Source organism: Strix uralensis, chromosome Z (genome assembly GCF_047716275.1).
Source record: "Strix uralensis isolate ZFMK-TIS-50842 chromosome Z, bStrUra1, whole genome shotgun sequence".
Taxonomy (NCBI): domain Eukaryota; kingdom Metazoa; phylum Chordata; class Aves; order Strigiformes; family Strigidae; genus Strix; species Strix uralensis.
This window is the reverse complement of record NC_134012.1, coordinates 48150781-48175130: the sequence shown is the minus strand read 5'-3', so window position 1 is coordinate 48175130 and position 24350 is coordinate 48150781. Positions and strand designations below refer to the sequence as shown.

Sequence of the window (24350 nt, the reverse complement as noted above, 5' to 3'; positions counted from 1 at the left end):
ATCATAGAGGGCAAATCTTTCCTATTATTAAACTGAAACACCAAAATTGCTCCTTCTGTGCTATTCCAATCTGTCGTGTCAAAATGACTGCTGTTTGCTTATGCCAGCTTCTTCATGTGGTACACATGTGCACTAACTTACAGACTGCAGGGGGAAAAAGGTAGAATAACTAATATGTTAAAAAATTCAGCATGTCAAGAAAACAAGTTATGTTTGAAAGAGGAAGCACACAGGTTGCATTTGTTGGATATTGAACCACTACCCAAGGGTTGATACTAAAGGTTAAAGTCCTGCTATTACAAAATTGAAAATTACATAACATGAAGGTGGTTATTAGGTAAAGCATATCAATTTGGTACATCATTTTTTGTTGCTTATACATTAAAAATGACATTGGTGCAGCCATGATTTCCACTTATTCTTTACTTTCACATAGGAGACTTGTTAACATAAAGCACATTTTCAATATCTAACTGTGCAGGCCATGCAAGGCCTCTGAAAAATTATTAATATTTTAATTCTATTTTTTTTAACGTCATTTTTTTCTGGAGGTATGATTTGTTTTCCAGAATTCAGTAAGAATCAAACTTCAGGAACGCTTTACTGGTTGCTCATTTAGCTGATTTGGGTGCATAACTCATAAACAGTATGTCCCATTGAAACATCACCTAAGCATATCATTCTGCTTGAATTAAAATTATTTTATCTGCATCATATGGTATAATCTGAGCATCTCAATGCTTCCCTGTATTACTGATTTTCCCCTGTATTCCTCTATATATTAGTCTGGACTGGGCGAAATTGTTCTATTCTTTATATAGATAAAATATAGGGGGAAATAATCCGATCAAATCATTGGAGTTTTACTGGATTTTTACTGATGTAATTCCCATCAAAATTTTGTTCCCTGCAGACGTTGTACATGGCAGTGCTTTAACTCAAGAGGGAAAAATTGACTTGCACACCACATTGACTCTATTGGCATTTTCTTCCAAAATGGCAGTGGATTATTTTTCAGGTAAGAAATGACAATTTTATTTGGGCCACAAAACACTCAGGAAAATATTTTTCTATACAGTACATTTTTCTTTCTGTACACATGAAAAGGAATGCTTTTAAGGTGTGCGTACAGTATATAAAGAAAGAGAAAATGTTTAGGTTAAGTATGGACTACTTCTTATACAGTGCATTAAATAAGGAAAGAGAGACTAAGATCCAAGGATACAGTACAGTTGCCTGATTTAATAATAAATGATTATTATAGTGGCTTAGTGATCTTTTTACTCAACACACTAATTTTTGTATCCCTTTAGCTGTGTATTCATCATGCAAATGATCAAATGGAATTTCACTTCCTGTTGCTCAAGAGGGAGGGAAAAGAGGTTTAAACCATTGAGTAGGAGGAAAGGAGGGAAAAAAACTTAACTAAAAGGGAGGTTACTTTCTTCAGAAGTAGGGAGCTCTGCTTTAGTTGGAAACTGAGAAAGTGCAGGTGTTTAGAGCCGCTTACATCTTTGGCAATGCTAATGGTCATGATTTGAGTGTCATTAGAAACTTCTGTATATTGTAAAGTATAAAAAAGTGAGGAAGGGAGGGAAAGGGGTTTGAAGAACAAGGCCCTTTTGGAGACAAATATTTACAGTAGCTTTATCTAGGAATTTTTACACGTATAAGTAATGATCATTACTAAGCATCCATGAGACCATTTATCTAATTATTCCTAGTGGATCTTCTAAATCTAGAGTTTATCTTACAGTTTGGTGCTCTCTCTATTTTTCTGTTAGAAATGTGTTAAAATCAAAATGTGAAATAAAATGTGAATCGTGTGGGTTAATCTTAAGCTCTTTTCAAGAAAAGTTCTTTGGTGAATTTTTCTAATGGACATTGATTATGGGTTCTGTCTTCTTGTAAGGCCTACACAAAATACATTGATTGAAAGTGATACATAGATTACCTCTTTTTTTCTAATTGATGATCAGGTTTGGGTGTGGTGGAGGTGTTCCTGTGTGCTGTTTTTCTTGCTAAAACATTGTAAAAACCCTTGCCATGAAGCGTAACAGTGAATGGCTGTCTGACATAACTCAATGTGGGCTAAATTTTGGAGCCAAATGGAGATGTTCCATTCTTTGCATTTCTGAGGCTGTAGCTCTATGAAAAGTGTGGAGGCTTTAGGTGAGAAGGCCGTTTGTAGGATTTCCTAAAGGAGAGCACTATATACTGGTGTTACAGGAAACTCCCAGAGTGGGTCAAGAAGGCATCCTCCTCCAGATCAGAGTTCGCACCTCTCTGCATCTCTGAGCCTTTAATGAGGGAAGGTTGGGTATATTTGATATATTCTTTCTATTCTCTGCAAATCCTATTTACCTTAAGACTGTGCAAAAGGGACTAATATAAGAAAATACTATATTTTTATCTACCTTTCGGAGCATATCAGCAGAGCTGATTGTGCTTAGAACTCTACCTTACTGATCTTGGAAGTTTCCTCAGATTAGGAGCTCTAGCAAAATTGGTGCCGGAGCTGACATTTTCATTGTGTCTCACTGGATCTAACAAAATGTGGCAGGCTTGAATTCCAGCATACCAACACCCTGCTCTTACAGCTGGATTTTAGGTAGCACTTAGCTGTGCTCCTGAGGAGTTCGGCTGATTCCCAGGGCAACCTGTTCAAGACTGCAGAGAGTTTGACATTATTAATTGTAATTTTGGATTGTCTGTTTTAAAACTTCATGTTTTAAGACTTTATTTACAGCATGGTTTCTTAGCTTGATTTTCACCACAGTGTTGTAAGCAAATAATGTTTGGTGTTTCACAATACTTTAAATTAATCGATAACCATTTACAATGTTAACACTATCTTAATGAAGATTTTTGCTTGGGATTACAAACAGCTGCTGGAAATACAGTTCATCTATCATTTATAATCTTTTATTAAATTTGCACCTGGCAATGCAGCTATAGTTAGAAGTCTGTTCATTATGAGACCTGTATTTGGGAGGCCTATAAGTCTCATTTCCAATCTTATCAGGCTAGAAATTTGTATGCAATCTTTTCACTAGGGTGGACTTTTTTCTCCTTGAGTGGGTCAACATTTAACTTTCCCTTCTCAATAAATAGGTAATTACTCAAGAATTGCCTGAAGATGCCAAGAAAGAAAAGGGTTGGGGGTTTTTTTGGCCTTTTTATCCCGCTCTTTCCAAAGCTGTCTTTGCCTGGAATGGAAAAACAAATAACAGAACAGAGATGAAAAATAGTTCATAATAAATGATTTAACATGTATAACTTTTTTCATTTGTGGATTGTCTGTGAGCTGCTTTTGATTCTCTCAAATGATTTTGCTATTCAAAATTATTCACCAAATACTTTATCTGAATAATTTTTGGTCTGGAGATTGTTAGCAAGCAGATTGTTGCATGTATTTGAATTTCTAATTTCAGATATCACTCTGTATGTGTTGATTAGATGTAGTAACATTTATGTTCGCTATTTGAAAGAGAAGGTACTAGAACTCCTAAAATGAGATTTCCAAGCTGAATCCTGGTGTTTGCAAGTTCAGAATTATCAGCGAGTACATAGTCTCTGAGTGCATGGGCTGGTGACTGTTTCTTGAGTGTAAACTCGCTTGACAAAGTCTAAGTCTGTTGCCTCTCTCAGAGACAGTTCTCACAACAAACTACCACAAATTCATACAAAAAATTATATATGCAAAAATGTGCGTATTTTTTTTAAAAAAGTATTAACTTAGCTTGACCTTATTTTATTAATGTTTTTCATTTTTAAGATCCAGTAGAGGGTACAGATTGTATTTCTCAGGGAGCTGCCATTGTCAGTGAAGATCAGGCTGGAGGCTGGTAAGAGGATTGGAACAGCGTACAGGATCTGGGGGAATAGGACTTGAAAGGGAAAGCAGAATATTTCATAGTAACAGAATAAATAAACCTGTCAATTTAGGGGCCACATTAAACTGTCCAGTATTGCATTATTTTAGGCTGACAAATCTAATGAAGAATATAGGAAGGATGGATGGGCAGAGAGAAAGATGATTCAATGTATTGTTTATATGTAGCAGTTTCATACAAACTATCTCTAACCAGCTTACCAATAATGAGATATTGCTATATGGAACTCAATACAAAGGCTTTTACATTTGTCACACAGGAAGACAAGGCAACATCTTGAAGATGGAAAAAATGATGAGGAGTATTAGAGAAGCACTACAGGCTCTCTTATAGGGGGAGAAACAGAAAAGTGTAGAAGAATGGCTAAGAATGAGAAGGGAGAGTGCACACAGTGGACCTAGAGCTGACCTGCTGGATCATCTAGTCTGACATCTGAAATATATCACAGGAGTGCTTGCTATCTTAAAGATGTTAGCTGCGTTTAAATAAGAGTTAGTCACCCAGCTTTTGCTTAATTTTACAGCTTTGAAAGTTCTTGTTATAGAGTAACATTTCATTTTTTGGTAACATTTCATTGGTTTTTTGCTACCACAAATGCTTTATCTGTCTTTGTTGGCAGTGTATTCCATACCTAATGACTAGATTAAATACAGGCGAATTCTAAAAAGAAAGTTCAGGCTTGGTTTAAAAATGAATAGTGATTTCTCAAGGATGACCAAAGTTTTTAACTAGATGGGTTAATACATTCATGTGAAAGTGTAACCCCTAATTATTAAGTGTCATACTGATCTGGTAGAAGAGAGTTGCAGTGGCCTTAGGAAGCAAGGGTAGTGGCCAAGTGGATTCACAAAGTAAGTCCAGAAGAAAAATTGTCACTGAAAGCATGTTTTGTTTTTCTTTAATAAGTGACTTGACTGTGGTTGTTGTCACACTTCTGGATTGGAAAGAGTCTGTAACCCTTTGGATATTGCTGATATTTAGAGTGACAGAGCAGAATTGTAGAAGATACTCCTGTATTAAGTAAACTGTTAAGTAATACAGAATTATTTTTGAAAACATGATTAATAGAGGGAGTATTTTTGGCAGTTTTTGCTGGAGAGTAAACAGAAGTCCTCACAGAGAATTACAGAAAGGGAACTTTAAAGGGAATTTTGAAGAGGGAAGGAATTTTTAAGACTCAGGGCTGATTTCAGTAGGGTAAAGATTAACTGTGGCCTGGCTTTACATACCCATGCAACTCCACTGAAGACGAAAGGAGTTGTCTGAGACAAGTAAGCAGAATTTAGATCCTTCTCACAGTAAGGTGGCCAGCATAGTAGATGATCCTGCTAAAATCCAGTGCAGTACTGAAGCTTGCGCTTTATCAGTCTTTTGGACTCACTGTTCCACTAGAGATTTCGTTTCACAATTTTTATGCCTTTTTTAAAAAGTGCACTTTCATTATAAGCCTCTTTTCTTCAGTTCCATGTGTTCTTGAAGATTTTGAGATCTTTCTAAGCACTTGTGTGAGTCTTTTTATGTACCTCTGGTTACAGCCTGATTGCTGAATGTTTTGGGTGAATATCTGCAATTTGGATGAATAGCTGAAGGTACACCAAATGGCGGCATTCAGAGGTATTTGACCAAGAATGATTGACAGTGTCTGTAACTACTTATTATGTCAAGGCTTCAGCACACCGATTGATGGGAAATGATGTATAATAAATTAGAATGATCACACATCATTTCCCATCGATTGAAATGCCAAATCCTTTGATGGAGTAATGAGTTATGGCCAATACTACTCACTGTCTTAGTGGGAGATTGATTGCATATCCCTTCATCAATGTGATCAAACAACTAAGGAATCCAAAGTACACAGGTAGCACACAAGTTCCACTGTGTTTTCAGTATAAAGTGAGAGTAATACTATGTAGTCCGTGTTGCTTCTGTGGTATTATCAGTGCTACCTGGGTATATGTGAAGCACGGGTAAACATGAAAATGTGGCCAAATTCATTATATAGACACTTCAAAGAAACATAAGCTGATTCCCTCTCAGTTTCACATACCAACAGAAGACTAGGGATGAGATTGAATTTCCAAAATCAGTTATGCAATAAATTCTAATTAAGAAAATCCTAACTAATGAAAACTCAGTTCTTGCTTTAATTTTTTTCCTGAGTTGCATGTCCTTGCAGAAATTAAACTTAATTTGCTCTGACTCAGAAAAGAGTAGGTAGAGCTATATCTCCAGGAAAGTACATGACCCCCAAATTAGTAAAAGGAAAGAAAAGTTTCTAGCAGTCAACTGAGAAAATAATTTGCTTTAGAATTTTGTATTTTTCTTCCATTTGAGAAATTTCTTCATCTCCATCTCCATCTGTATATTATAAAATTAACAATTTGTACCAGCTAGTCCCTCTATCCTTCTTTCTTGGGAAAGATACTTCAGTGCAAACACATGTGTACACACACATATTGAACAATATTTAAAAGGCTGACTGTAGTATCTTGTGCCTATTCCAGTGTGTTATTACTTATATACTCAGTGTTTGAGACATTGTTTTACTTCACGTATAGTGGTCCTCTCCATTAGCCAAAAAAACCCTCCAGAAAACGTTGGCTAACTACAAGATAATGTAGCTAAAGAAAATATGATCTAGAACAAAAGAAGAATAACAAGAACTTTTTCTTGAGCTCATGGAGTGAACACAGAGGCCATTTATTTTTCTTCACTATTCTTTTCAACTGCTGAGAAATGGATGTGTCTCTCTGTGATGAAGACTTCTGAAGTAGAAATTAGATAAATTGTGTCAGGTAAATTCTCTTAGGGAAGGAATTACAATAATTTTCTGTATTTAAATGTTTTTTTATAAGTGCATAAAAGCTGTTTTTTGATGCACAGCTGGTCTGTGTTGTCTGTGAGAGAATGTGATGATGCGATGATGAAGAAATATGGACTTGTTACGTACTTAAGTGAGTTTAAAATGTTTTGTAAATTAATTTTCATGAGAAAGAACTATATTGAAATGAGTATTTCTGGATCACAGTTGCACAATAAGGACTGGTCAACTGAGCAATGACAGCAGTATGAGATCAATAGATGGAAGGTAACTTTAAACCAGGTACTGTTGCTGTCTTGCCAAGCAGCATGAGGCTTAATGTGGGCCAATTAACCCTACCTGTCATGGAGATTTTGCAGCAGACAGTCACTTTCAAAGTGCTAGAGCAAGACAGCTACTGAGATTGGAGCTAGCTAATTTAAGCTCTCATGAGCATCTTCACAGCACTGCAATCACTACTCTTACAGACTGTGTAACCTCTGCAATGTGTAAGCAGTATGGTCACACTGCAGTACCGAGGCTGCAGGCAAGTATTTGTAAATTAGGAAATGTCAGAACATAGGTTGCTTGTGATACTTAAATTTTGTCTCTATATGCGTATTCATTATGGCAGATCCTTTAAATACATGATCACCTGCTATGTTTTTCTACTGACTTTTATCTCATTCAATGCATTGTATAGGTAGCAATCATAGACAGCAGCAACTTTTTAATATCTTCTTGATGGAAAAAGGGAAGCACAATTCTACAGTTACATGGACCTCAAAAAATTACCCTGGGCCCTGGTGAGAATTTGAAACCTGAACTTCTGTTCTTGAAATGTGAAGAACTTTAGGACTAAATGAGTACACAGTAGGAAAAGTCTCCTTTCCTGGCATGATTTGCTTAAACTGTGAGCTAGGTCAGATGGGTACCAGAAAGTGGTCCAAGGCATCTTTCTCTCTCTTCTCCACGCATGCATGCATGCATGCATCCATCCACCCATCCATCTACTCACCAACCCACCCACCCACCCAGAAAAGCTGGCTCTCACTGGGGATTCCAGTATGTTATGGGCAGTTCAATTTCTTAGGCTGGGCTGTTACTCTGCAGATAATGTTTTGACATTCTGTAATCGCTGACTGCTCAACAGAGACAGGAAAACCCTTTATTTTCCCAGAAGTTTGTAACTGTGCAAAATCTAGGCAGAATATACAGTGACAAAGAAAGGATAGTTCCATTGTTTAAGAACTTCCTCTTCGTCCCGATACTAAAGCTTCCTATAGTAGTGACATTGTTGGAGTTTATTGTGGATGCCTCTAGAAAACCTTAATGTAAAGAATTCTGGTAGCTATTACTGGTGACAGCAGGACAAACTGAAAAAGTAGCAACTATATAATAGTTAAAGAATTAACTCTGAGAACTGGTTTTATATTCACATAATATATGTACAGGCAGATGAATAACAGAAATTTTAAAATTCAGCTTTGTATTAAGATTCAAACCCAGTATTTCACTTATTGCCACTTGGCTTTCATCCATTTGCTCTGTTAGAAGCCATTCTCCTGCATTACTCATTAGCACAACAGCAGCACAATGTACACAGTGCATAGTCTGTTCTTGAAAAATACAGGCCAACTTCCAAATTCTTTTAAAATATGTTTGTCTGTAAGGAAAAGCTAAATACACGGAAATTGGTAGAGTGACTATGTTTTGGTTTTTTTATACCACTGTTAAGTCACAGCAAAATTTGACCTCGGATGTTTAACCTGCCTCCCATGAAAATCAATGTGGTTGGTGCATCCAAGTTCTCATTTAAATGTACATTGAGGCACTGAAGTACTTTTTATAAAAGTGAATTTTTGACCAAGTACAGTAAGTTGTAACAGCTTCTGACCCTGTTACAATGAATACATAATTTATCACAAGTACTCTACTAAACACAATTTTCCTGAAGTATCTTGGAGAGGTAGTTACTTGCTATGCATATGCAATTGCCACTTTTTAATATTTAAATATCCTGGAAGTTTTACTTTTTTGTTCAAAATGGGAAAGGCACATCAGCTTTCATAGCTGAATCAAAATCAATGTTAAATAATTACAAATGACAAAATCATCTGAAGCTATCCAACATGTATTTTTATACATTATCTCAGAAGGTCAGAACTGAGATTGAGAAAACATGCATGAATACAAATTGCTTTGCCATATTCAGGTTCCTGTGGGTTCCTTTGGGTTTTATGGATAATTAAAAAAACTCTTCAAAATGATAGGGCTGCAGGAGGACAGCAAATTCCAGGGCACCACACAGCAATGTAGGATTCTGGAGAGTTATCCTGTTACCAAGCTCCCCTTTGCGCAAATACCATGGAATTCCTGCCAACTCACAGTATTATCAGGATTTAATTAGCACTGAGAAACACATTAGAAGGCTTTGAACTTTGGGATGGAGAAAAATGTATGAAAATCTCATAAGCAGCTGAACTTAAGGAAAAAGTTGGGATAAATTTAATTGCCATGTTATTATTTAGGTTACCAAAGAAGCCAAAGATCTGATGAGTAAAACACATTGTTATAAATTAGCCAGGGCAGACCACTGTATTATTGAGGCCACACTTTGTCTACACTGCTGCATAACTCTACCTTAAGAATTACAGGTAATTGAGGACAAAGAAAGTGGGAATATTAATCACACTGTATACTTTTGGTCTTAGTCCTACTTGTATTCCAACAGTGCTTAGAAGCCCTGGTCATAGATACCATTTCATGTATTTTATGTATGCTACAGAGGTCAGTCCGTGGCCTAAAGAATTTACAATCCTGTGCATGAGCCAAGGCATCCCAGATGGGTGCAGGCTGACCCAAGTATAAGAAAATAATGACACCATCTTGTACAATATGGTAGACAGTGGCCATACTTTAACAGCACCTTTGTCATTTCCCACTGGTGTTCCCATGTAAGCATTAGGAAAACTTTTAGGCAGGGGATACTTTATTTTTGCAGGTGTTTAAGGTAATACCAGTTTGTAGAGATAAAATGCTGAAGTGCTTGTTTTAAAATTCATCAAATCGATGATGAAACTGGTTCCCCCTTTTGTCTGATTCTCTTATTCTTTTCATGGGAACAAGGAAAACCAAAGTCTTGTGTCCTGCCAGCTCTCTGTAGAGTATTACTGAGCCTGCAGTGTTCTCTAGGCAATTGCTTGGGAAAGCGTAGATCATTTACAGATGAAACCTCTCAGTTTTCATTACTCAATAAAATGCACACAGACAAGTTACGCAAATAACAGTACCTTTAAAAGCATTTTTTCAGTGCTATAATGATGCTCAAATTAATTCAAGTGATTTTATTAGAGATAAAAATTATTGGAAATCCTGATTTCTTCTATGATGCCTCTAAAACTATACCTAAGTGAAACATTTTTACTTTAGATCCAGAAATAAAAACTTCTGGCATTGCTCATCATTAGAATTTTTCCCCTCAGGCTTTGTCTTTATTAGCAGCTTAAGAGTATATTTAGCACTGTCATATGTGAAATCTCTTCTGTTTGCTAAACTAATATGGGATAAAATGTCTTTTTTTACAGTGTTACTCATTCATTATATAAAAATGAAAGAAACTAGTGTGTATATAGAACTACTCTCTATTTTTATGACAAAAGGGAGGTGACAATACACATCCCTTAGGCACCCAGGGGTATTGTGTAAGAGTCATTAGTGTAATTGATATCCGTATAAAAAGTGTTGTATCAAACATGATTAAAATGTGCAATATATTACAGAAGTTCCAGTGTTCCAGCTGCTTTGTTATAATCCTTCTTCTGATAGATATGTTTCTGCTTCCTTGTGAAAAGGTAAAATTATTTCAGAAAAAAAGATCTTTTCCTTCTTTACTGATTTAAGGCATGAGTTCTAAAAGGCATATCTTGTCCTATATACATGATTTTCTCATGTACAATGATGTCCACAATTTAATCAGGAGAATTCCTTGGTTTATGAAGACCTTCTATTAGGGATCATTTCCACAGACTGCTAATAGGCCTTAGCAATTCTTGTAATAGAATAAGATGGTCTCTTGATGGCATGCTACACCTTGACAAGAAAACTAAACTCAGAAGAATAGATTTAACATCTGTTTATACCTCTTTTACACCAGAATGGTAGCACTGCATTTATTCTCCTGAGAGAGGAGGAGGTGTACATTTCTAGACAAGGGTTTTAACTTTCCATCTTTTAGTTTTTGGGGTTTTTTTTAAGGAAATTTTACAGTATTTTTAATGTTTAGTTGTAAATATTGTTTCCCTTTTCTCCAAAAGTCAAATGGACATCTTTCTTCAATTCCCTTCTTTAAAGACATTCTCTCAATGCAATTTTTCAGTAAAAATCTGATAGTAGAAAACAACCTCTAAAGTAAAAATCTTCCCATTTTCAAATGCTAGCCAGGCAGAAGGTGGTTGTCAGATAAGAGGCAGCCTGCCTAGAGTTCAAACTCCAGGGGATCATGGTCACAGGACAAGACTTCCTATGGCAATAGCAGTTTCTAATGAATGACCAAGCATGAGTTTTCTGCATTCATCTCTGCCCAAAATTTGCTAGTCACTATAGCTCCAGCCCTGCAGGGTTCTTGAGCTCACACTATCACAGTCTGAACCTTCTGAGATTCAGGATCCCCAATACAGTGCCACACAAGATATATTCTTCCTTCTGTGTCCAGTTCAGATTGCAAGGTCTTCATTCTTTTCTGGTTATAAGCACTGAGTCCCTTGTTGCCAACTGAAAGCACAACATTTACGTGTCTTTCTCATCATGTTTCTTGTCAAAACCATCAGAGTTTAGAAATAAGCCACTGATAATGGTCTTTTCTTGCTATTACTAAATTAATAGTTTATAACTCTACCAAACTTTAACATCTTAGCTGGCATTTTCCATGACAGGCATCTGTCCCAAACACAATATGTTTGATGATTAAGCTCTAACACTTTAGTAATTTCCAAGTAAAAGATTATGAGGAGACAATGTCTCTGTCTGCCTGAAGAATATTCTTGCTTCTTGAAAGGTTCTTTTTCTGCCATGGGTGTTGAAATTTGGCAGGGTTATGCTGGTGTGAAAATTTATCCTAAATACATTCCTATTAAATGTATCAGAAAAATTGTTGCTTCTACAGGCTGAATAGGGCTTTTTTATTTATGTTTTTGCTATTTACATTCCTTGAAGAATCCATCTTTGCTGAACATGCCATGCTCCAAGCCTGTAGGGATGCTGAACAGGATTGTCCCCACACCTCCAGGTACGACTGTGATGCTGGGCACAGGAGATTTCCATTGGGACAATCCAGCAGAACATGGAGAAAATCAGAAAAATCTGCTGAACTCAGAAATGGAAGCATGAGAAATAGAGGGGAGGAGAAAAAAAGGAATCTACTGTAGAGGAAACGAAATTTGAACTGGAGAGCATGGATGTTAAGAAAGAGTGCAGGAGTAGCAGAGACATGTCAGAGCAACAAGGAATAGAATGTGTTTGGAGGCAAAAGAACAAAAGGTAATCTTACTGTGAGAAGCTAGAACTTCCTCCAGAAACCTGGATTTGAACCCAAGAGTCTTGGATTTTTTCCTGCTTCTACCATCAACAAGTATTTGACAGAGTGTGTATCTCTCTCACTAGGCCATCTGAGTGCAAGTTAGTTCGGAGAGGACTGCACCCAGCTGATGGATTTTGCCTTAATGAGAGGAAAAGCTTTCCCCAGCTAACGGAATAAGGTGACCATGCTGCCTCAGCTATCCCCCTTCCCAGTTCAGGTACAGGGATGGGATTGACAATGTTTGTTGCATTCAGGATTTTGTTAGGTTTGGTCTACTAAGGCTGAATTCACACACACTGCACTGGTTCTTTTTCCAGGATGCATATTCAAAATTTCTTAAAATTTGTATTTTCCAAAGAAGCTTCATGCAGGTTTGCCAGGCATCTGTCATACAATAACAGATATTTCCTGTGTGCAAATATACTCAGAAGCAGGAATCATTATGCTCAAAAATTGTGAGGCTACCATGAGAGAGATGATAAAAATATGACCAGTAGAAGGGAAAACCTTCACAAAGGGAACAAGAGCATCTGCATGCAATGACTGTCAGCAAGAACTTTTGGCACTGCCATGTCTCATAGCTTGTTATTTTAACTCAGAGTTAAATAACAGAATGTTTCCTATGCCCTTAATGCAAGCTGGTTATAACCTATACAGTAAATATATATTTATATTGTTTGCAATACTACGTAAATAGTGAGTTCACTGTAGGAGACGACAGCGGTATAATAGCAACACTTGAAGTATGATCTATCCTTTTACATGAGTGGAGTTATTGATTATAGAGAACCTGTTTTATAGCCAACACAGTGACTTCCCTGTGCAGTAATTGTATATATGCTGCAGTTTGCTGAGGACATATGTGATTGCCTGAGAGCAGTATTGCCCTCTACTGTGGTAACCTAATTTCAAATCTGGTGCTTCTGGTTTGTGTTATGAATAAAGTAATTCAGCAGTGCTGCACAAGAATGTGTATGGGAAGAGTGTTAGCTTTCCTTCCTGTTGTGTATTCTGTGTGGAAGCTACTTTACGCATCATGTTTCTTTTTAACCTCAGCCCTAGTCAAATTTATGACAACACTTGTAGGGGTGAAACAAGCAATCTGCAGGTCAGGTTCAATGGAGACAGAACTGGGTAAGTGCACTTACTCTCTTGTAAGCCTTTATTACTAAGTGTTTGTTTTCAAGAAAGAGAAATCCATGCTGCACAGCTTCATTGCAAATTCTGGACTTACAGTTTTTAGAAGATGATGAAACAGGAAGTTTCTATTGGCCAATAAAATGAACAGTTTATCTTTTAGCAGTGGCCTTCATTCAGACAATATTTCTTCTTTTTTTTTGGCCTCTTGGTTAATACACAGTTGTACAGTCTCCAAGGAAGGACTGTTTTTGTTGGTTTTTTAAACAGGAAGCAACAACAAAATTTTGCCTATCCCGATGCTAATGCATGCTCCTCTCAGGATTCCATTTGTTTTGGACACACAATAGGAAGTGCCTGTCCAGATGGGCACTTTGAGAATCAGCCTGTCCCTGTGTTAGGTGACATATCTTTCACACTTGAGGAAAGCCGGTGCTTCACACGCTTGAAAGTGTACACCCTCTTTGGACTTAGAAATCAGGGTTTGAGAATAAAACAAACTCGAATTAAATTGGTTTCATTTTGAAAAGTCAAACCCCATAAGACTTTAATACTTGGGTGTATGCTGATGAAATACCATGACTCTAAAGACTATTAATATTCATAGAAAGTCTGAAATAATTCATGACTTTCTGGAGTAATGTTAGATGATGTACGATGGTCAACAGTATCATTTACACTGAACCTTAAAAATTATTGACAAAGACAAGTTCCTAAACACTGGCTAAACCTTGTATTTGTTGTTATGATTTCTTGGTTTTATACTTCAAGCAGATTTTCAATTCACTCCACTGTATTCAGAGTAATTATTCATTTATTATAGTCAGTTTAGATATGGTAAAGATTAAAGGAGTAAAACAAATCATTTCAGTGACATAGGCTAGTGATACATTGTTATTATTCTGATTTCTTTGCCTCTTGCGTAAGGAAGATTTATAGCATCCATTTTTGAGTGATTCCTTGTTACCATATATTTTTATAGGTATTTATTTGCTAATATAAAGTGTTTTGATAAAGTAAGAAGCTATCTTCCTCGCTCACCATTCCTTTAGGAAATATAAACATTCCTAGAATAAAAGAAAAAAGACTGTAGATTTTAACAGCACAGATATTATACATGCAATAAAATGTATTTGTCTATTAATAAAAAACAAATGTGTAATATGATGCATCACTATTCTAAGATAACTACATGGTTCGATGTTGAGAAATTAATGGCACGAAGCAGATGCCTTCAGTCATCTAGGAAGTGTGGTTTTCCAGTGCACTGCAACTGCATACCCTGCAGTGTGTCATCTCACTTATAAAGGGGTTTTACATGTTTATAAAAATGTGTTAAATATTGGTAAAGTTTATTTTATGCATTATGCATAAAAGTTGTCATTAGGATTTAACAAAGCAGCTTGCAGAGAAAGATTAGAAATAAAATCTCTGTATACAAAAATGATTTGGATGGTTTAGCTAGATGGTTCTGACTTAAAAAAATTAACATTTCACTTACTGTTCTCAAACATTCAGAGAAAGGAGAAAAACAGCACTAACTGAAAAGAGTGAAATATATGTTGTTATAGTAGTGCCTAGTAGGATCACTATTACAGAGGTTCTTTTAGTATTTCCATTATAAATCCTCTTTATTCAGTGTAATATCGTGGTAATTTCAAATCACATTTGGCTTTAACTTGGCAAATAATCTGTCAACTCAGAAATTCAGTTCATTTATATGTATGCATGCATTTATTCTTATATGTGCACAGACTATATCATGTTCACATGTTGCTGATGTATAGATTTTAAAATAAGCAATGATTGTAAAGGTACTTTTTTTTTTGGTCCAGTTTTCCTAACCATCAATTTAAAAGGAGATTACAGATGGGATTTTCAGAAGCACTTAGCATTGCCTTAAATGGTCACATTTAAGTTAATGGTAAAATGTCTATGACTTAAATTGCAGTGAAGTTAGGTCAATGCTGTTGAAAATCTCACCCCACCCTTTCAAAATATGTTTAGGGATCTAGCTGTAGGTGTGTGGTATGACTTATGGACATAATGACATTTCAGTGGAACTTTGAGGAGATTATTCAGAGCTCTTTTGTGCCTCTGAACGTTCCCTGACTAGATAAAAAGCCTAAAGCACTAGTCTAGGCACCTATATTAGATGTTTAATTGATTCAGTTGGGGGAAGTTGTTTTCCTCTTTAAAAACAAACTTGAAAGGATGCTTTTATGTTGAATCTAAATAAAGAGAAAAGACCCATTATGAAGTGAAGGATGCCGTAAGTAAACAACATGGATGAATGTCATGGCTGGAGTTATATGGCAGTAGTGTAAGTATGAGAGGTGGAGGTATCAATAAGCATGTAGAAGAAACTCACTGACAATAATAAAAAGTCACACTTTTGGCAGCCATACTTTTATTTTTATGATTATATATATATTCTGAATTTTTTTTCCAGTGGCATAACTTTCTTTTTGCTGTATTTTTCTCAACTACATGCATCTGCGCCTAGTTGAGACATTCTCTGTCTTTATTTATACACTTTTTGCAAGTTAGAACAGAAGTTCTCAAAGGCCAGGGAGCTGGAGCACCTCTCTTATGAGGACAGGCTGAGAGAGCTGGGGTTTTTCAGCTTGGAGAAGAGAAGGCTCCAGGGAGACCTTAGAGAGGCCTTCCAGTAGTTAAAGGGGGCTACAGGAAAGATGGGGAGGGGCTCTTTATCAGGGAGTGCAGTTGTAGGATGAGGGGTAATGGTTTTAAACTGAGAGAGGGTAGATTTAGATTAGATATTAGGAAGAAATTCTCTACTGTGAGGGTGGTGAGACACCGACACAGGTTGCCCAGAGAAGCTGTGGCTGCCTCCTCCCTGGAAGGGTTCAAGGCCAGGTTGGACGGGGCTTTGAGTAACCGGGGATAGTGGAAGGTGTCCCTGCCCAGGGCAGGGGGGTTGGAACTAGGTGATCTTTAAGGTCCCTTCCAACCCAAACCAGTCTGTGATTCTATGATTCTGCAATTCTATGATTCTATGACAAAACAATATAATTTTGAGTCAAACTATTCCCTGCTGTTTCTATAAATAGATACGGTGCTAGCTAAAATCATAATAACACCAGAAAAAAAGAATTGTTGAAGCATTTAGTTAAATGTCCAAAAGTAGTTGGGGATTTTTATTCTGATAAACTAGAACACTTCACTTCCATTTATGCTTTGGAACAAGTACAGTTCCTCTGTTAAAAAAACCCAACAAAAACACAGAAGAAAAAGGGCAATTCCAGAAAAGACATCGTTATTAGTCAATGTATTAGATGAGATCAGTGTTGCAACGTTGGTTCTTGGCCTTTATCAAACAGGCCATCAATTTAGAGGTGATTCTTTGCGCTTGTAGCTATAGGCTATTTCTGTATAGGTTCTATATTTCTCTCAGCTCCTAAACTAGCTAGAACAACTGATAGTAGCTGTGGTCACTACATAAGTTTGTGTCAGGTCTCTGGCCTGGATGCTAGGATGGTAACCTTGCTGGGTTGATTATGTAGCATCATCCTAGCTAAACTGCTGATGACATGCCAAAGGGCAGCCACAATGATTACTAGTTGGGGTAGCAGTACCTCTGGGAACATGGATCAGGAGAGGCAGGTCTGCTGTGGTTTGGGAATTCATTTGAGCCAACAGCAGTCTTCTAACCAAGGTGCTTAAGAATGTGCTTTTATGCACACACCAATTTTTTTTTATTTTAACAGAATGTAAGCAAATCCGTAAATAACTGGGTGAGCAAAAGAGGAACTTACATACTTACTTAAATACTGAAAATTAGGTTTGGCTCATTTTAGTCATAAATTGGAGGAATTAGGATTTTGGATTACATTTTGGGTGGTAGGCTTTAACAATTCAGTTTCTCTCAACTGACTCACACTGCAAGGTTTGTAGGTGCTCAGAGTTCATTGCAGTTACAGATTTGCTTTCAATTAGCAGTTATTCAGTACTGTTGCTATCTACTACTGTTACTGCAGAAAATGTTAATGGCTTTCATCTCACTTTCCTGAAAGACATTCAAAGCTGATTATTTGATGAGTGATGTGGCATCACTGAGCTCTTACATGATAGCTTACTGCTTTTTTTGAGCATTTCCCTGTTACTCAGAACTTTATGTTTAAATAAAAGAGAATATTTAAAAATATTCTTAGAGCAAGGACATTTGGGATGAGGATGACATGTAGTTTGGTCTGAGTTTGTAATCTTGCATAATACAGGACACCCTAAAAGATCTGGCTTTAACTTTGTACTTCCTGATGGAAGACTCTCTTCTGTTCCTCGTGTCTGCATTGAAATAAAGAACCCAGGTTAGTCTTTCCTGCACATATTGCAGATTTAAAACAACCTATGAACACAACTAATGCAACTTTATTTTTCCTTGGTATCTTAAAGTATATTGTATCATAGCTTGAAATTTCATGTTGGTTTCTTTTGTAAAGATCAAAAACATTATATTGGTAAACTTCAAAGCAAGAAGTTCAGAGGAAATATTTGCTACCCAATACAGTTGCTACCCAGTACTTGAAATACAGTTATCACAGGTCCAGATGGCTTGGAACTGACAGGGGGTCATGAAGTCTTTTACCTTTAGAACACCATTCATATCTAATCTGAAGTGACTGCTGGCTAAACCTCATCCGAATTTAGGCTCATCCTAAATGCTCTGTGGCCTGCAGGAAGCATTCAAATCCAACATTCAAGTCCAGTTTCTGCCACTGTTCAAGCCCAACTTCTGCATTAGCTTCTTATCATTGGCCACTCCTTGCAATTTCCCAGCTATGTGACATTCCAGGATTTTCAGGGATCCCCAGTATAATTAGTTGCAAGGACTACAGAAATTACAATTTTTGTGGGATGCCACATTGCTATGAATTTCCATGGAGATGAGTGCCTGTCATCCCGCAGAACACTGTTGATCTTCAGAAAATGCCATTCTGGCTACTTTGCTTACTCTTTACAACAAAATGTACTCACTGGAACTAGGATTTTAGGTACCTTTCAGGAAAGTCTGACCTACAGGACTAGGGAATAGTGGTGTCTATATCACAAACCTTTCATTTTCCTGGCCAAGTTCAGTATAATTATGCAAAAGGAAACATCTTCACCATCCATGCAATCATTTATTCCTTTTGTGCTGCTATCAAGAGACCAAGTAGGGAAGGAAATTTACTACATGTGTTTCTATTTTCATGTTTTCTGAGCAAGAAATTACAACATCTGGTAAATAGAGCAGGTTCTTTATACTCATTGTGGACTACTGTGTGAAAATGCTTCGCTGACTTCGGAGGAACACCTATAGATTTATTAGATGTGTTTTGAGAAGTGAATATTTGACCCAGAATGAAAATGATTACTACAAAAGAGATTTCTGAGGAGTAAATGGAAGTTATATGTTATTTGGTCTCTGGAAATCGCAGCTTGCATGGCTGTTTGATCTGACCAATGACGTAATAAATAAGCATGTAGATGTTAAAATGACACAGGCTTGGCAGGCCAGGATGAGCACAAAGAGACTGTGCTACTACTTGTTACCTGTAGGAAGTTTAATTTTCTCATTTCTCTGTTTCCCACGGAATATTGTACACTGCTTTGTTCCTTGGTGTATATGAATTAATGATGGTTTAGTAAGCCATTAATGGTCTTTCTGTATGATTTAGGGTGAAATTTCATATGCTTACTAGATCAGCGCTTGACACAATGGAAAAACAATGGGTACATCGATGATTTTTCTGTACTTTTCTGATCCCTTGACCCTGGAGATTGCTGAAGGAAAAAACCGTCTCTAGTATAAATAGAGATAACAGTGCTGAAGTGCTAAGGCTTGGACAATAAGCCCAAGCCAGAGTTGACCTATAGATGAATCCTGTACATTTTATAACTGATAACCATTGTGCTAATAGGTATTATACTAAGTTATAGCAAACCAACTATTCTGATGTAAAAGGTGGGAATACTGAAGCCTGAGCAACAGGCCCTGAACTGAAACTGCTAACTCCGTGTGTAGTCATTAGTGAAATATGCATAGAAGACGTAGCTTAAACATCATAAAACATGTCTATGTTGAATGTATCTTTATCTTTCTTTATGTGTGAGCAAGATAACGGAGCCACAGAAACAGTTATCTGACCTTGTGACCTTGCTCATAAATTAATTAGACCAGCAGGGAAACTCCCTTAGCTTCTCCCTTAAGCCCTGGCCAGGCTCTGGGGGGAACCTAATGTGAGATGAAAACCAGACATTTCCGCTTAAAACAAAGGTGCCAGCTATTCTGGCTTACTGATTTTTAGGTATATAAGGCTGGGCCCACTCACAGCGACTTTGGAAGCCTCACCTACGGGTGGACGCACCGTGTAGGATTTCCCACTTGCCGGGACAGGCTCTCCAAATCCTCGCTGTAACCGGGGCTCCCCAGCGACTACGGATCTGGATGATGGTAACGTATGCAAGTGGTGATGGATCTTTCTTAATCACTATTCTCTCTCTCAGGCAGTAATGATCTGATGCATTACCCTGTATTTTCCTATTTGTTTAAGCACGCTACTTTGTCTTTTCTTACTGTATGTTTTCTATATTATTCTGTTATATTATTTAGTTATTTCTAGTAAATACACCTGCTCTTTTCACTCTGGTGTCTGAGTGTAACTGGTATCCCTAATCAGCAAAACATAAATTGGTGTCAGAAGTGGGATTCGACAAAAATGCCGTTATTTAAATTTAAAGGTAATTTGTCAAGTCCACCAGAAATCCCTGGCTGGGAAAATCCTCCCTATAGTTCGCTGGCTCAGGAGTGGGCTAGGGTCGGAGGACCGTGCGAACAATGGGAGAGCTGGCTGAAAGAAGCCGAGCCATTAGATGTTTTAAATTGTATGAAAAAGATACCTATTGAAAAAGGAAAAGAAATTACAAATTCAAATAAATGGGGATGGGTTTTGTTAACTGCGTACAGAAAACAGCACCAGAGTAGAGAGGTTACTGTTATAGCGCTCCCAGATGGAGCGACAGATGTGTGATTTACAGAGTCAAATAGTGATGTTGCAGTGCCAGAATAAGTTGCTTGCTGATAAGCTGGATACTTATCAGACAGTGGCGGAGAAAGCTGCAGTGCGAGTAGCACAATATAAGTACAAGAAAAGGAGAGGGCGAGTGAATCATAAGAAAGTGCATGCAGTAATTGCAGATGCAGGTGTGCAATGGGACCCAGAGAAATGGGATGGTGATATTTGGGATTCTACAGATTCTGATGAGGCTGGTTCCACAGATGAATTTATAGATGCAAAACCTGTGTGGAGGCGAAAGATAGAAGTGGATCCTAATACTATGCAATCTGTGAGGAAGGATACCATAGAGGATTATACACAGCATGAAGTAAACGATATAATTGAGAGATTTAAGCAGAAACCGGGGGAACCCCTACTCTCTTGGATGGTGCGTTTGCATGATCAGGGAGCTGCAGGGATAACCCTAGATGAAAGAGATTCTAAAAAGTTTTTGATTTTAAGTTCAGATTCATTTGTGCAAGATGCATTTCGAAACAACCATCAGGGTATCCATTTGTTAGCATTGGCTGCTCTGGGATGTGCTACTAAATATCCTACAGAAAATGATTGGCCGGCATCTGACCGTCAGTGGTATACTTTGAGAGATTGTATACAGCGAATGAAAGAGGAAGGGATGAAAGCAGCTATATTTTTAGGAAACACTGACCTTTTCATGCAGTATCCTTTGTCAGTCACTATGAGAAACAGAGTGATTAAAACTGCTCCACCAGCATATAAAAATGTAATTATGACCCTCCTCATTAATGAAACGGGGAACCCCCTCAATGAAGTAATTGAAAAGGTGCAACAATTGCGTGACCTTGGAGAATGGGGCCCCCGAGGGAGTGCAGGGAATCGGGACATTCGAGGCAGCTCCAAGAGCAGTGAAAACAGGATTTGTCGTAAGGAAATGTTTACTGCTTTACTAAAAGATGGTATGTCCCGTGAAAAAATAGATGGAATTTTGACTCCAGAAATGTGGAAAATATATAAACAGAGAGGGTTGAATAAACCCGGCAAAAAGGTGCAATATTCACAGGCAAAAAAGGCAGGGACAACTCAGCCTACGGCGCCACCTCTTCACCCTCAACGGGACCTTCCATCTGCTCACGGAGGGCCCCCCGTGAGTGGATCATCGGTTCCGGGGGCAAAAGAGGATTGGGCACCGTTCTCTGACTTGTACCCTTTACAGGAGGCAAGGGAGGTGAGTCAACATTATGATCAGCACAAATGAATTAATGGCCAAGCTCCAGTGCATTGGGTACGAAAGGACCGACGGCCCCATGTGGAGCTTAAAATTTTCTGGAACAACTGATCCCCACAAACTGTAATTGCTTTAATTGACACTGGAGTGGAGGCCTCTTTAATTTTTGGAAACCCAAAGAAGTATAGGGGACAACCTGTAGTTATTACTGGGTTGGGAGGAAAACAAATTGAAGCAGTGCAAACAAAAATAGAAATGAAAATAGGGAACCTCCCAAAGCGATTATACCCGGTAATGATTGTTCCTATTCCTGAATATATAATTGGTATAGACATTTTAAAAGGTCTGACTTTAAATCTCTCTGATGGTCAGTATCAATTTGGAGTCAGATCCTACATTAGTGCCAGACCTGTTACAGTTGGCAAAGTAAAAATACCTCCTGTGCAGATCCCTGCTGTAACTAAGTTGGTTACGGCGAAGCAGTATAGAATTCCAGGAGGACATGAAGAGATATCACAGACAATTAAAGATTTATTAGATGTAGGAGTTTTAAAACCAACCACCACTGCTTGGAACAATCCGATATGGCCTGTCAAGAAAAGTGATGGATCCTGGAGAATGACGGTGGATTTTAGAGAGTTAAATAAACACACTCCACCACTCACAGCAGCTGTGCCAGACACTGTCACTTTAATAGAAAGGGTGCAGAAGCATCCAGGAACTTGGTATGCTGTAATAGATTTAGCTAATGCATTTTTTACTATCCCAATTGCAGAAGAGCACTGGGACCAGTTTGCTTTCACGTGGCAGGGCCGGCAATACACTTTTACCAGATTACCACAAGGGTGGTTGCACAGCCCCACTATCTGCCATAGAATTATAGCTGAACACTTAGACGAAATACAGCTGCCTCCTCACACACAGCTAAGTCATTACATAGATGATATTTTGATTCAAGGAAATAATGAGGAGGAAGTACAACAAGTTCTTGAATTAATAGTAGATCATATGAAACAAAAGGGGTGGGAAATTAACCCTGAAAAAATCCAAGGACCGTCTCAGACAGTGAAGTTTCTGGGAATTCAGTGGCATTGCGGGCATCGAGAAATACTGCCTAAAGCCCGACAAAAGATTTTGGATTTTGCTGTACCACAAAATAAAAAAGAAGCTCAAAGATTTATTGGGTTATTCGGTTTCTGGAGGCAACACATTCCCCACTTAGGACAAATTTTAACCCCCTTGTATAAGGTGACAAGGAAAAAATATGAATTTGAATGGGGTGATGAACAGCAAGCTGCTTTTGAGTTAGCTAAAGAAGCCATTCAAAAGGCATTAGATTTATGGCCCCTGCAGGAAGGGGAGGTAGAATTGAATGTGTCAGTAAACAAATCCCATGCTAACTGGAGTCTGTGGCAGAAACAGGGAAAGAAAAAAGTTCCTTTAGGATTTGGGGGCAGGAAGCTGCCAGAGGCAGGAAACAATTATACTCCTTTTGAGAAACAATTATTAGCATGTTATTGGGCATTAGTTGAAACGGAACAGCTCACAATAGGCCATGAAGTGGCTCTCTGTCCTGAGATTCCTATCATGCAATGGGTTAAAAGTTCTCCAAAAACTCATCGAATTGGGCATGCTCAGGAATCAAGCATTATAAAGTGGAAATGGTATATTCAAGATAGAGCAAAGATAGGAGTGGGTGGAATAGCCACCCTCCATGAGCGAGTGGCTACTATTCCCACAGAGGATCAGGAAATAAACCCTGATTTTACAGCTGAACAGGAATCCCCAGTACAGTGGGGAAAGGCTTTGGACCAGTTAGAATCCTCTGCAAAGGAACATGCCTGGTTTACTGATGGATCAGCAAAGTACATAGGAGGGAAAAGGTTTTGGAAAGCAGTAGCCTATCATCCTCATTCAGAAAAATTTTTAGAAACTACAGGAGAAGGAAAAAGCAGTCAGTATGCTGAATTGTATGCAGTGTATATGGCTTTGAGACAAGAAGACCTAGGTGAATGTCATCTATATACTGACTCTTGGTCAGTAGCTAATGGATTAACAACTTGGCTGCCGACATGGGTAGCAAAGGACTGGAAAATATATTCCAAAGAAGTCTGGGGAAAAGAACTGTGGAAAGATATTTGGGAAATAATACAGAGAACTAAAGTTACTGTGTTTCACGTAGATGCTCATAGTAACACTGACACTCTAGAAAGACTTTATAACTCTGTTACAGATAACCGGGCAAAGATTTCCCAAACTGGATTGGAGTTCCCTCAGAAGGAGGATCATGAAGGCTTGGTGAAATGGGCACACCAAAAGTGTGGGCACTCGGAGAAAAAGCCACTTATAGGTGGGCTCAAGATCGTGGCATAGTAATGTCACTTGATATGATTAAAACCATAATTGCTCAGTGCCCTGTGTGCCAGCACACTCATAAACGCCCGATACCACATGTGATAACTGGGGAGAGGGAAGTTGCCAGGACAAATTTGGCAAATGGATTATGTTGGACCCCTACCCCAAGATCGAGGGTGCAAATACATTTGCACAGCTGTAGATACTTACTCTGGATATTTGATTGCTCATCCCTGTAAGAGAGCCACCCATCATAGTACTATTTGTACTATAGACCTAATAATTTTATACTATGGAATTCCACTACAAATTCAAA

The 24350-nt window shown here is 37.9% G+C and overlaps 1 protein-coding gene across 1 annotated transcript; it reads left to right on the top strand.

Moving 5' to 3' along the window:
- The first annotated feature begins 21223 nt into the window (after positions 1-21223).
- On the top strand, positions 21224-24052 carry LOC141938251 (uncharacterized). The gene is made up of 2 exons (XM_074856909.1): positions 21224-21679; positions 21791-24052. The coding sequence occupies exons 1-2, from the start codon at positions 21224-21226 to the stop codon at positions 24050-24052; spliced, it is 2718 nt and encodes a 905-aa protein (XP_074713010.1).
- The last annotated feature ends 298 nt before the right edge of the window (positions 24053-24350 follow it).

What these genes read in the sequence shown, in the direction of transcription:
- LOC141938251 (XM_074856909.1), top strand. Translation starts at nt 21,224, where the DNA reads ATGACCCTCCTCATTAATGAAACGGGGAACCCCCTCAATGAAGTAATT. An exon ending in CTTTACAGGAGGCAAGGGAG is followed by an intron (nt 21,680 to 21,790) that starts GTGAGTCAACAT and finishes TGGAACAACTGA; the next exon opens with TCCCCACAAACTGTAATTGC.